The sequence below is a fragment of the Geosmithia morbida genome (genome assembly GCF_012550715.1).
Source record: "Geosmithia morbida isolate 1262 chromosome Unknown scaffold_15, whole genome shotgun sequence".
Lineage (NCBI taxonomy): Eukaryota > Fungi > Ascomycota > Sordariomycetes > Hypocreales > Bionectriaceae > Geosmithia > Geosmithia morbida.
The window spans coordinates 173,030-186,307 of record NW_023336202.1 but is presented as its reverse complement, the minus strand read 5'-3'; the positions used below and the strand labels follow the sequence as shown (position 1 = coordinate 186,307).

General features: G+C 55.7%; 4 protein-coding genes across 4 annotated transcripts; 1 reads left to right on the top strand and 3 right to left on the bottom strand.

Annotated features, from left to right (window-relative positions):
• Nucleotides 1-1,394: 1,394 nt before the first annotated feature.
• On the bottom strand, nucleotides 1,395-3,289 carry GMORB2_2921 (Acyl-CoA synthetase (AMP-forming)/AMP-acid ligase II; the record flags this gene model as incomplete). The annotated part of the gene is made up of 2 exons (XM_035464897.1): nucleotides 1,395-1,487; nucleotides 1,640-3,289. 2 exons carry the CDS (start codon nucleotides 3,287-3,289, stop codon nucleotides 1,395-1,397), a joined length of 1,743 nt encoding a protein of 580 aa, XP_035319135.1.
• A 1,769-nt stretch (nucleotides 3,290-5,058) lies between these two features.
• On the bottom strand, nucleotides 5,059-7,230 carry GMORB2_2920 (ATP-dependent RNA helicase DDX3X; the record flags this gene model as incomplete). Its single annotated transcript, XM_035464896.1, is given in 3 exon segments — nucleotides 5,059-6,591; nucleotides 6,609-6,615; nucleotides 6,950-7,230. 3 exon segments carry the CDS (start codon nucleotides 7,228-7,230, stop codon nucleotides 5,059-5,061), a joined length of 1,821 nt encoding a protein of 606 aa, XP_035319134.1.
• Nucleotides 7,231-9,549: 2,319 nt separating this feature from the next.
• GMORB2_2919 (20S proteasome subunit beta 4) lies at nucleotides 9,550-10,358 on the bottom strand (the record flags this gene model as incomplete). Its single annotated transcript, XM_035464895.1, has 3 exons — nucleotides 9,550-9,763; nucleotides 9,887-10,136; nucleotides 10,202-10,358. Coding segments are annotated over 3 exons (621 nt in total), but the record flags the coding sequence as incomplete, so codon positions are not given.
• Nucleotides 10,359-10,972: 614 nt separating this feature from the next.
• On the top strand, nucleotides 10,973-12,925 carry GMORB2_2918 (ribosomal RNA-processing protein 9; the record flags this gene model as incomplete). The annotated part of the gene is made up of 2 exons (XM_035464894.1): nucleotides 10,973-12,487; nucleotides 12,770-12,925. The coding sequence occupies 2 exons, from the start codon at nucleotides 10,973-10,975 to the stop codon at nucleotides 12,923-12,925; spliced, it is 1,671 nt and encodes a 556-aa protein (XP_035319132.1).
• Between the last annotated feature and the right edge of the window lie 353 nt (nucleotides 12,926-13,278).

Below are 13,278 nucleotides of genomic sequence, written 5' to 3'. Positions count from 1 at the left end.
TTAATTGGAGAACGGGGGAATTAAAGAGAGGGGGGGAGAAAAAAAGAAAAAAAAAAAGAAGAGAAAAAAGAAAGAAAAAAGAAAAAAAGGGGGTGGGGTGCAATGTTTTTCGGCATATAATATTACGTGGTAAATTAATTGCCTCTTTCGTGTTTGTATATATGATATTATATATTGTGTATGTGTATGTATGTAGCATGAGAGATAAGTCAAAGCACAGCCTTTCACCGCGCACGAAGATTATATCCATCGGACGGATGGAGCGGAGGAATGTCAGGATACCGTCCCATCTATCTTTTCTGTAATATAATCCGTAATACGGTCTACTGTCTACTGCAGTATCATCATCATCTACTAATCTGTACAGATTGGATGGATATCGTACATTGTCTGCAATGTAATCTGTACTCTCGTACGTGTGTTCTATTATATATCAATAATGCCATCATCCGTTCCCATGTCCGAGTCAAGACACCCTTCACTTCTTCTACTCGTACAGAGAGAGTCATCAGCATGTTACAGTACGCGAGTACAGATTACATGTACTCACCTCATACCATGATGATACCTGCGAACCGTTCATTCCGTTCATCGTAAGATGTAATGAGAACAAAAATTAGAATAAAGTACTGGGATAAAATAAAATAAAACCCCCCCCTGCTCCTGTTATCCCAACTTCTGACTCTGGGACGAACGGGGTAGAGAGAAAAAGAGACCGGCGCAAAAGTACGTCGTAGAAAATGACATTCAGAATATCGGGTCCCTCTCGTGGACCGGGCGTCTCCGAGATCATCTCTCAGGCATTACGAGTACGACAGACATCGTATGGTCGGTCATTGCAGACATTGTTATGATATTAGCAGCGGTAATTCCTACGCTCCTTTACAGATTATGATGCTCGTATTCATTAGACCGGGCACCAAGTTGAGCCCAGACATTGTCTTGTACGTGTGTATGTATATATATGTATGCATATATATATGTGTATGTATATATGTATGTATATATGTACGTATATATAGATGTATATGTATGTATGTATATACACGTACAAATATATATCTATGTATATATATATAAATATGTATATATACATATATGTGTCTATATATATATACATATATGTATCTATGTATATATATGTATATATATATATATACACACGACTCATCTGTAATCTGTAATCTGTACAGGTGAACCGCTCCAGTCACGACATACTCGTAATACCCGCGGGCTCCGTACCAATGCTCCTACATGCTCATTACAGATAATACAAGATCGATTTCATTCTCTTATATGTATTCCCATGTCACCACGACTCATCATCCATCATTTAACAGATGTCAATACCAACCATGTCTCCTCCAGTCCTCCCCCCCCCCCCCCCCCCAATCCTAAGCATATGCCAACGTCTCATCCTCGCCAATCACCCCAATAACACCGATATTAGCCTCTTCACCAGCAACAGCAGGACCGCGGACGTGAATCTATAGTGAGAAGAAAAGATAAAGATTAGCTTTCTTCCCGTCTCCTGTTTCTCCAAGAAGAAGAAAAGAAAAAGAAGAAAAAAAAAACAGTCGAGAGTATGACGAGTGGATGGAATGATTTGATAGAATGCACGTGTGTGCGCAGAACATACCTCTCCAGCCGCCCCTTCATCCGTAGTCTTGTACTCGCCGACATCGCGCAGGTAGATCTCGACACTAGGCAGCGGTGCACCGAAGTGGTCCTTCCCGACCCGGTAGTCGTACAGGGCCGTCTGGGCCACCGCACCGGCAACCTTGGCGGCGGATAGGGCATAGATGATCCTCGATCCCGTGAAGATCCTCAGGTCCGACAGGACCTCGGCCGAGATCCTCTCATCGCCGCCACGCCTGCTGCCGTCGTCCGCTCCGATAGGGGAGGAGGAGAGGGGGTGGAGGGAAGGAGATCCGTTGGCGCGCTCGGCGACGTACAGCAGCCGCAGCTTGCCGGGCGTGGTGCCGACCACGGGCCTCGTCGCCGACGACAGCGTAGACAGGACGTTGGCGGGGGAGAAGACGCCCTCGACGGCCAGCGTGCGCCTGGCCAGGGCGTGGGCCAGGCGCGCCGCGGGGGAGGCGGCGAGCCGGGCGGCCGACCGGGCGTGCGTGGCCAGCAGCGTGGCCGGGCTGGCCACCACCACGGTCGGCGCGACGCCCCGCGTCGCCACCTCCAGGTCCGCCGCGCGGTCGGCGACGGAGTTGAGCGCCACGGACGAGTGCGAGTACAGCGCCGCGAGCGTCAGGGTGAGCGTGTGCACGTGCGCGAGGGAGTCGGCCGGGAGGAACAGGTCCGACGCGTCGAAGCGGTCCTTGGCCGGGATGCCCGCCAGCTGGCCCGCCACGCCGGCCACGATGTTGGCCTGCGTGAAGCGCACCATGTCGCCGACGCCGCCGGTCGCGTTCCTCCAGAAGACGACGACGTCGCTGGCCGCCGCCGCACCGTCGGCACCGGTCCCCGGCAGGTCGCCGGCCGACGCCGACGTGTCCTGCACGATGTCCTGCCACGTCGCGACGTTGACGCTCCCCCCCGCCCCCTCCGGCACCTCGCTCCAGTCGAGGTGGCTGCTCGCCCCCTCGACCACCCACACCAGCTGCCGGAGGGACGGGTACGCCTCCACCACCCTGTCGAGCGGGAAGGCCCCCGAGGCCGTCACCACCGTGTCCGCCGCCGACCGGCGCAGCATCGACACGAGCTCCTCGTCCGACACGTCGTATGGCATCAGCACGCACGTCAGGTTCGGGAAGAAGCTGCACGCCAGCAGCGTCATCACCAGCTCCCACGAGTTGGGCAGGTACACCGCCACCCGGATGCCCCCCTGCTCCGCCATGTGCCTGCCCACCAGGCCGATCTGCCGCGTCAGCTCGTCGTAGCTGTGCTCGATGACGCTCTGCGACCCCAGCACCGTGAGCAGCTTCCCCGTCCCCTGGTTGGCCTGCCGCCCGCGCGCCCTCCAGATGTCGCGCACGTCGCCGTCACGCCCCCGCGACCACTTGGGCGCCCCGGCGTCCTTGATGTCCAGACCGGCCCGGAGGCCCGAGCCGTGCGGCACGATCTGCGACCGGTACACGGCGCTCTGGCCCTCGTGACGCACCGTCGACGCCGTCGACTGCCGCGCCAGGAGCATAGGGTGGATGTCCGGGTCCTGAGCTGACAGCACCCGGTACGACAGGATCAGAACCAGCACCGTCGCTAGCGCCGTAGAGTACACGCTCCACTGCCCCAGGAGATTGGTCAACCCGGCGTCGATGCTTTCAAATACCGTCATCGTGTTTTCTTCTTCTTTTCCCCTTCTTTCGTCGGATGAAGACGTTGACGAGTCTCTGTTCCTTCTCGGAGGGGCCGACGAGTCGTCCGTAGGTCGTAGGAGAAGATCCCCGATAAAGATCACCAACCAAATGTATAGAGGGGGAGAAAAAGAAAAAGAGGTGGGTAGGTGGTAAGAGGATCAAAGGTTCGGTTTAGAGACGGGAAGTGGCATTCCCAGATTTCGGGGCATCTGTATATTCCAAAAACAGATCAAATACACACAGAACCCGAAAGGTTCAGCTTTGTAGATACCTGACAAGACGGCTTGTGCTGCGCGCAGCCATGGATGGTCCCGAGAGAGGGGAAGTAATCATACGTAATACGTAGCTCAGCTCAAACATGCTACGTATGCATCTATCCGTCAACGTAGATAGGCAACCTCGTACTCCTCTTATAGAAGCATAACAGTCATCAATCAATCAATCCATCACAAATCATCAGCATCGTCATGATCATTTACATCACCATGGTGAGATCACAAAAAAACGGTAGTAAAAACTGTAATTTTTTTTTTTTTTGCCTGGAACTCCTTGGTCCGCTCTGGTCATCCTTGTCTATCTATCTGGCATCGACGAAACATCATCGTCAACGCCCCACACGCGCCCGGTTTTTTTCCTTGCCTGTTCTTTTTTTTTTGTCTTCTTGAAAAACTAAAGACGCCCTTGTAAACTCCGGCCGGCTTTCTCTTCTTTTGTGATCAACAAACTGACCAAACTCGAGAGAAGGAATATCCGAGCCTTGCTGTTTCCCTTTGTTTTCTCCTTCTTTCTGGCCATTTCCCAGAAGAGTGAAGAAAAAAAAAAGAATAGAAAGAAGAGAGAGAAAAAACGCCTCGGCCAGTTCTCGGCCGCCCAGTCCGAAAATACATAACCCTCTGTTGGGCAGCCGTCGATCGTGCTTCGTGACATGAAAAAAAAAAGGTAAGAAAAAGAAAAAAAAAAAGTGCAAAATAACAAGAAAAGAGAGAAAAAAAAGAACCTCTGGACCACAATCGTGTCCTTTGTCCATGCTCATAAGTCCCTGCACTCATGTCCCGAGACTTGCGGAGCACTTCCATGTCTCTCTTTTTTCTTCTCGACCAGAGAACCGTTTGAGTAATCCACTTTTGTCTATGTCCACACGGCGAAACGTCATGACCATCCCTTTCGTGACGGCAAAAAATAAAGCCCTCCCGGGGGAGCTCCTAGCAGACGGCAGAAACATATGCGTGTTGATGAATCAACGGGGATCTCTCTTCTCATCCCCGTCCAGATCCAGGCTGTTTTTCTGGATCCACACATGCCACGTTCCCGATACCGTCCTGCCTCCCGAGCCTCCCCAAGCTCAGTCTAAGGGTATCAATCGAGGATATCGAAATCAAAGGAAAACGCAATCTATCAGATGCTTCGTGAAATTCTCGTAACCGATGCTGCTTTTCGCCAGCTGTAGAAAAGGCACTGATAAATATCGCCTTCGAAGATCATGCTCGTGTCGCCGTGTCGTGATGAAAACGAAACAGATAAAATGAAATGAAAAAAATGAAAAAGTAGCAAGGAAAAAAAGTATGAAACATGATGCGTTATAGCAACGGGGGTCGAGATCAGCGCTCAGGTGAACGGTGATAGAGTGGGTGGAAAGACTCGGCAAGAAAGTCAGAGTCTTTGCCGGGATGCCGCGACAGGATATTCCCGCTATGCACCGGCATCAAGAGTGCATAGTCGTGGCTTCGGCTAGCCGTGCCTGGGTTGTCTACCACCAAGACTGGCCACCGGAGCCGCCGGGGTTGCCGTAACCGCCGCCGCCGAAACCACCACCGCCGCCGCCGCCGCCGTAGCCGGATCCTCCCTGGGGACCGCCAAAGCCGCCGCCGCCACCGTAGCTGGGAGCAGGGGGGCCACCGTAGTTGTTGCCGCCGCCGCCGCCGCCGCCGCCGCCGTTGAAGCCCCCACCTCCGTACTTGCGGAAGTCACGACTGGCACCGGAACCACGGCCGCCGCCGCCGCGAGAGCGGCCGCCACGACCGCCACCGCCGCCAAATGACGACTCGCGGGCAACGGTGTCGAGGAATGAGGGTATCTCCTGGTTGGCCTCCTTGAGAAGCTCGAGAAGCTCCCTGACGACACCGCGGTTGCCACGGTTGAAGAAAGCAGTGGCGATACCAGTGTTTCCAGCACGACCGGTACGACCGATGCGGTGGACGTAGTCGTCAATGTCAGTGGGGAGGTCGTAGTTGACGACGTGCGTGACGTTGGGGATATCGAGACCACGGGCAGCAACAGCGGTGGCGACGAGGATAGGGCATCGTCCGTTACGGAAGTACTCGAGGGCACGCTCACGCTCACGCTGGGTGCGGTCACCGTGGATAGAGGTGGCCGGGATGTTCTGGTTGATGAGGAAGTCGGACAGAGAGTCGGCCATGCGCTTCGTCTCGACGAAGATCAGGGTGAGGCCGGCACCGTGGGTGTGCAGGATGTCGAGAAGAACAGAGCGCTTGTCAACGTCCTCGACGTACTCGACACGCTGAGTAATGTTCTCCGAGGTCGAGCCGACACGTCCAACCGAGAGGAAGATGTAGTCCTTGAGGAAGTCCCTGGCGAGCATCTGGATGTCGCGGGGGAAGGTGGCCGAGAACATGAGAGTCTGGCGGTCGGCAACGGAGGGCATGTCCTCACCCTCGACGATGCGGCGAATTTGGGGCTCGAAACCCATGTCGAGCATGCGGTCGGCCTCGTCGAGAACAAGGTACTTGATGTTGCAGAGCGAGATACGGCCACGCTCAAGAAGGTCGACGAGACGGCCGGGGGTGGCGACGAGCAGGTCGCAGCCACGCTCAATCTGGCGGAGCTGGGAGCCAATGTCGGCACCACCATAGACGACGCAGGGGCGGACCCAAGAGCGGTAGGCAAACTTGCGCGACTCCTCATAGATCTGAGACACCAGCTCACGGGTGGGAGCCAGGATCAGGGAGGTGGGGAAAGCCTTGCGCTGGCGACCGAAGCTGCCCTCGGCATTGGGGGGGAGGGTAGAGGGGCCGTTGGTGAAGGCCTGGGAGAGGATGGGGAAGAGGAAACCACCCGTCTTTCCGGAACCAGTCTGGGCGCAGGCCATCAGATCACGGCCACCAGTAACGATGGGAATCGAGTGCTTCTGAACAGGCGTGGGGACCTTGTAGTGGGCCATCTCAATGTTGCGGATGAGGTGCTCGTCCAGAGGAGGGCTGGTGAACTGGTTGACGGGTCCAGGGACGTCACGGCCAGAGGCCTCGACAGGGATGTCGTCATACTTCTCAAAGTTGATACCAGTCTGCTGCTTGGTAGGGTCGTCGACAACACCGAAGAGCTCACGCTCGACACGGGGGTTGGCAGGACCGGGGATATGCTTGCCGTCACGCCACTGGCCATCGCCGTGGCCGCGGTTAGCATGGCCGCCGCCGCCGCCGCCGTGACCGCCCTCGCCGCCGCCGTAGTTGCCACCGTAGCCGCCACGGCCACCGCCGCTCCAACCACCACGGCGGTTGTTTTGGTAGCCACCACCCTGCTGGCCGCCGAAGTTCTGATTGTTGCTATCGGGGAGCGTCAGCATTCCGATCCAGGTGCAAGCCTGCATGAGAGAGGATCGAGGGGGTTTCATAGAGACTTACTTGTTGGCCCAGTTGCTGTTGCCCAGACCGTTGGGACCGGGAGCACCAGCGGGGGCACCAGCGGGGGCACCAGCGGGGGCACCAGCCGGAGCACCGTTGGCAGCGGGAGCGGGAGCAGGAGCAGGAGCAGGAGCCGCAGCAGGAGCACCCTGACGCTTACGCATGTGGGGAGGAATGTAGGAGCGACCGCCCGGGGCACCACCCTGCTGCTGCTGCTGCTGCTGCTGCTGCTGGCCGTCGGGGCCAAGGTTGAGGCCACCCATGTTGAGCTGATCCGCCATGTTGAGTTTCGAAAAAGAGGCGAAAGAAAAGTACTCGTGTGTAGGTTCTTGTCTATCGGTAGACAGTCGTGTGAATCACTCTCTGTTGATGATCAAGGAGAGTGGAAGAGATGGGGTAGTGAAGAAGAAGACGACGTCGTGATTTCTTCTCAGTGTGTATGTGAGATTAAGGGTCCAGAACAAGACCTTGCAAATTTCCGTCGAAGAACAAACGAACTCTTCAAAGGAAAGGCACAAGACAAGGAAAAAGACGAGAAAAGAAAAAAAAGAATGCCGGGTGAGGGCAGACGAAAGAGGGAAGGGGTTGTGAATTTTTTTTTGGGGGGGGATGTTGATGAGGGAGGAGGGGGTGATGAAGGAAGTGGTGAAGAAGAAGAAAAGAGACGAAGGGAGAGAGAGACTGGGGGAAGCAAGAAAAAAGGGTTGTCACGCCCGTACCAGCGCAGAGTGAGAAAAAAAAAGTTGTGCCAGTAAAAGGCTAGTGGCGCAAGTTGGCAGGGTCAGCGGTGAGAATTTTTGGGGGCAAGTTGGTGGCCAGCAGCTATTAGCTGGCAGGCAGGAGCCACACGAACAGTGACAGTCAAGGTGTGCATCAAAAGTCACTCTACACCTCAACTCTGGCGGATGGGTACTTGTCATGTACAAGCACGGGCTGGCCTATACTAGCAGTGCTCTATTACCCATCACAGCTAACCCCTACAGTCCTGATACATGCGTTGGATACGCCTGAAAGGGAGGGCGGCGCCGAGGGGCATTGAGATACTCAGTACTCCGACTACAAAATGCCCTGCAATTCGTGCTGCAACACCCCCCTAGGTCCACTATGCCCGGCCCCCAGGGCTAGGTGACTAGTGACTACACGATGTGGTAAGTAATAGTAGGATTAGCAGTCGGATTCTTCACTGATCAGCCCGCTGAAAATCACCACCCCACGACTCATGGCGTCCAATCATGGTCACTGTAAAAAGTTTGTGGCTGCCCAAGTCGACACCTGACTAGAACCCTCCAGTTTCTACTGTATATGTACGGGTACAGGTAGACTGTAGTATGATATTGGTATCCGTACTGCATACTGATGGATGTCGTCTGATTTTTCTCATTCTTTCTTTTTCCATCCTCATTCACCGTTATTCCGTCCCTTCCTACTGTTTCTGTCGTGTCACTGCATGACATATTCCAACCTGTACATATATGTCACAAGGCCATTACCAAGCCGTCTGCCAGCCAGGACCCCTCCACCCAAGTCCCCTCCTCTCGCCACAGACCCCTAACTATACGAGCATGTAGGTCCCTCCCACCGCCACAGAACGTCGTTACCCTGCGTACCCCAGCACCAGATAATACAGCATCCCAGACACCGACAGCGGAGAGGATACGGAGATGAGAAAAGTGTGGGCTTTCAACTCCAATTCGAGAGAGAAACTCTTCGTATCTATACCTGCTCATACTCGTAGGCACATGAAAGACGGTGCTTGGCACTTGTTGTTATTACACTTCCTTCCATCATGTGCAATTTTTCCTCCGCATGAGATCCACCGTCATCATCCACCACCACACACCACCACCAAGTCTATTCAGCTCAACCAACCTGCTGTTCCATCTGCCATGAATGCGTGTCATGATATGAACAACATGGCCTGACACATGATCAAGTTTTAATATGTATATCTTTTGAAAAGGCCATAAAATCTTTTCCCATACATGTACGTGGTAACAATACTGCCATGCCATCTTTATACGTGAGCCGTATGTAGGTACGACCGTGGTGGCGTCTGTCCGTCATACGTCATGCTGGGTTTGGTGGGGGGGGGGGGGAGAGAACAGGGAGCAGTCTGCAATGTACATACGTACGATCCATAACCCTATTACGCAGCGGCAAACCTGGACAGGTGACTCTCTCCATCCAGTTGTGGCTAGTGCAACTGCCTATACGATATAGGCAGTGTAGAGAGCGCCCTGGGCGAGGCGGAAGGCCTCTCGGAGTTACATCACTGTCGTTTGTGTGCTGCCAAACTGTCTAGATGCCAAACATGACATATCTCCGCGCGGCCTGTCTACCCGCCTCGCGCAAACAACTAGACCTGTCTGCGGCATGACTCCCTGTCTCCGTGCTGATGACCTGTTCACGGAAGGAAAGGTCCGCTGCGCTGTGTGGCAAGCTGCGTGGGAAAGAGAAAAACAGGAGACTTGCCGATTTCGGCCCGTATACTGACAGCAGCCTAAGAGTACACCTTGTGCTTGATATATATTTTCCTTGTTTCTTTTTGTTTTGTTTGTCTGTCTTTAATTCATGAGCTTTGCACCTCTGCTGCCCGACCACTAGGCGCTCTTGACAATCTTGTCATTATCAAACTCCAGGTCGACAATCTCGACGCCCTCGTCCGTGGCCTTGATGGCCTTGACCAGCACACCCTTGAAGTCGATGGGTAACCTCCTCTTGAGTTCGTCAGTGCACATGGTCAGGAGCTCTAGGCCCTGCTCCAGGGTGATGTCCGGGTTGTGGTGCTTGTCGAGGATGGAGAGGCAGTAGTACCTGGTGGGAAGCAGCAACGTCAGCGGTCTGATCCGTAAGGCAGCAGAAGATTCAGGAAGAAGGAGAGAGGATAGAGAGATAAGCAGGTACGAGAAAAAAACAAAAACAAAAACAAAAGCATACTGTGCGTATCCGTGAGCTGCATAGGGGACATCGGCCAGGGCTGCGAGGTAGTCGAGCCAGTACAGCGAGGGCTTCTTGGTGATGGGGTCGACACCGCCCATGAGGAGGTTGACGTGGTAGGGCTTGCGGGAGCGGAGACTCGAGGCCAGCTCGCCGCGGACAAAGTGCGCCAGGGCAGAGGGGGAGAGGTCGGCCTCGTTGCGCATCGAGTAGAGCTGGGCGTTTCGTTGAATGTACTCGGCGAATTGGACTGTTCAGGTCAGGTCAGCGATGGGGCCACGCACACCACCACCAACGCAACGTGCGTCTGCTCACCTGTGTCTCCGGCCTCTCCAGAGAACGCCAGGAGGGTGCTCTTGTTGAGAGCCCTGGTCTTGTCGTCCGAGGCCTTGAGGATGGAAGCACCTCGCATGGCAGCCTTGGAAGCTGCGATGAGGGTGAAGTCCTTGCCCGTGATACCCAGAAGAGCCTCCCTGCGTTGTTTGTCAGCCCGTGAATCTTCCCTTCCCCCCGACGATGGTCATGATAGCCGGGGACAGGATCCTACATTTTGTCGTTGTTATCGAGTGCGAATTCTGACGGCGGTGGTGGGTGCTTTGTCGGCAGAGATGCTATCCGTCGTCGTTGGGAGGGAGGGGCGTGATGGTCTTCCGAGCTTTGGCTCCTCTGTCTGCGGGCGGAGCTTCGTTTCGCTAGGCTGTAGCGCTGCGCGTCACCGACAGAGGTACCACACCACTCAACTGGAGGCCTGGCCACCAGACGACCACCAGGCTGTAATAATCGATACCTGTCTCGTAGGCTGTACTAGGCTGTACCTACAGGCTACAGCACTCTGTAGTACCATTACCACGGAATAACCGATTTACCGAATTCCGCTCCAAACCCCAGAGCTTTAGAGGCATGTACCTCCAGAAAGTGGGGCATAACTTGGGGGACCCACACCAGACAGAGGAGGGTCCTTTTTTTTTTTTTTTTTTTTTTTTKAWARRRGGAAAGGGTAAAAAAAAAAAAAAAGTCCAAAGAGTTTATACTGGGAGAAAAACGTGACAGGTTCACGGACTCCGACAAACACCAACAACCGTCGTGATGTCTTCCTTCTTCACAGTCCCAGGAGCACAAAAGAAGAGGAAGAGGCTTTCCGGTCCCGATGCACCCAAGAAGAGGGTAGCACCGACCAACTCTTCGAGGTCGAAACTCGGCAAACCGTCATCATCACGAGGCGGTCCTCCCCTCAAGAAGAACAGCAGCAGCGGCACCAGCAGCAGCAAGAAAGCCGGTGGCAAAGCCGCCAAGGACGACGAAGATGACGAGTCGATCTCCGGCAGTGACTCGGACGACCTTGACGACGCTCGCCAACAAGATGGCTCGGACGACGACAACGGCGAATCGTCGTCGGAAGACGGACGAGTGACGGAGGGGCAGGACGAGGAGGAGACGGCGGCAGAGCGGAGACTACGTCTGGCGGAGCGGTACCTGGAGAACATAAAGGAGCACGTCGACGAGGCCGGGTTCGACGCAGCCGACATCGACCGCGACCTGATCGCCGAGCGGTTACAGGAGGACATGGCCGAGAGCAAGGGTCGGGTGTACCGACAGCTGGCGTCGTCGCTGGCCCTGGACCGGGCGTCGCGCACCTTCTTCCGCAGCAACTCGCGGGCCGTGACGTCGATATCGACCTGCGGCCCCTACGTGTACACGGCCTCCAAGGACATGTGCCTGCACAAGTGGCGTACGCAGGACCTGCCGCAGGACCAGTTCCCGCAGACGACGCGGCGGAAGCCCGCGGGGCCGGACGCCCCGGCGCGCCGCCGCCCGACGCTCGAGACCTGGGTCAAGGGCGACCGCGGCAAGGCCAGGGACCGCGGCTACAAGAGGCACGTGGGGCCCATCCTGGCCGTGGCGGCCTCCCCGGACGGGCAGTACGTCGTGACGGGCGGCGAGGACCGGCGGCTGATCGTGTGGGACGCCGCCACGCTGCGACCGCTCAAGGTGCTCTCGCAGCACCGCGACGCCGTCACCGGCCTGGCCTTCCGCCGCGGCACCAACCAGCTGTATTCGTGCTCCAGGGACCGCACCGTCAAGGTCTGGTCGCTCGACGAGATGGCCTACGTCGAGACCCTGTTCGGCCACCAGGACCACGTGGTCGACATCGACGCCTTGGCCCAGGAGCGCTGCGTCAGCGTCGGCGCCCGCGACCGCACCGCCCGCCTCTGGAAGGTCGCGGAGGAGACCCAGCTCGTCTTCCGCGGCGGCAGCACCACCGCCCCCAAGGCCAGCGCCCACCCGGCCGTCGCCGCCGTCGCGGACCCCCGCTCCCTCCTCGGCGAGGGCAGCATGGACCGCATCGCCATGATCGACGACGACCTCTTCGTCACCGGCGGCGACAACGGCTCCCTCGCCCTCTGGAGCGTCCAGAAGAAGAAGCCGGTCTACATCGAGCCCCTCGCCCACGGCCTCGACCCCGCCCTCCGCCCAGAGCAGGCCTCCGCCGACAAGAATCCCAAGCCCGACGTCGTCCCCGCGCCCACCCCCCGCTGGGTCACCGCCATCCGCGCCATCCCCTACTCCGACGTCTTCTTCACCGGCAGCTGGGACGGATACGTCCGCGTGTGGCGTCTCTCTGACGACAAGCGCAAGATCGAATCCCTCGGCGTCCTCTCTTCATCGAAGCATCATGACGCCAAAGACAAGGACAAGGACGGCGACGACGACGACGACGACGAGAAGAAGAAGAAGAAGAAGAAGAGGAAGGATAAGGGGGAGGAGGAGGAGGAGGAGGAGAAGGAGAAGCCCATAACCGGCGTGGTGAATGGCATCTCCGTATTTGAACGTGGCGAAAGGGCTGCCAACGGTATCTGCGTCGTGGCCGCCGTCTCGTCCGAGCACCGTCTCGGTCGGTGGAGGACCTGGAAGAAAGCTCGCAACGGTGGTGTCATCTTTGAGGTGCCCCGCTCTCGCGAGCTCTCCGATGACGGGTCGGAGCATGGAGATGAGGATGAGGATGAGGGTGATGATGATGAGGAAGAGGAGGAGGAATAAAGGCGGCCTGGATATATATATGTAAACCCTTTTTTTTCTTTCTCTTTTACTCTTTCACTTCTCTCTCTCTCTCTCTCTCTCTTCTTCCCCTCTCAATCAAGGTAGACGTAAAAAGCACACTCAATTATTTTCATGGTTTTTTTTTTCTTTTCAAAATGGGGGGGGGCTTTCTTTCCTTTTTTTTTCTTGGTATGATGTGTCTCTCTTAGACTTTGTCAACATGCTCTATGTCATGAATATATATTTCAGTGCTATCCTGAATCTGGTCTCTTGACACTGTGATGTTCGACTCTTGATAGCGTCTTGATGTTTAACGCCTGACGCTTGGTCCATTTCCCTTTATATTTCTTTTC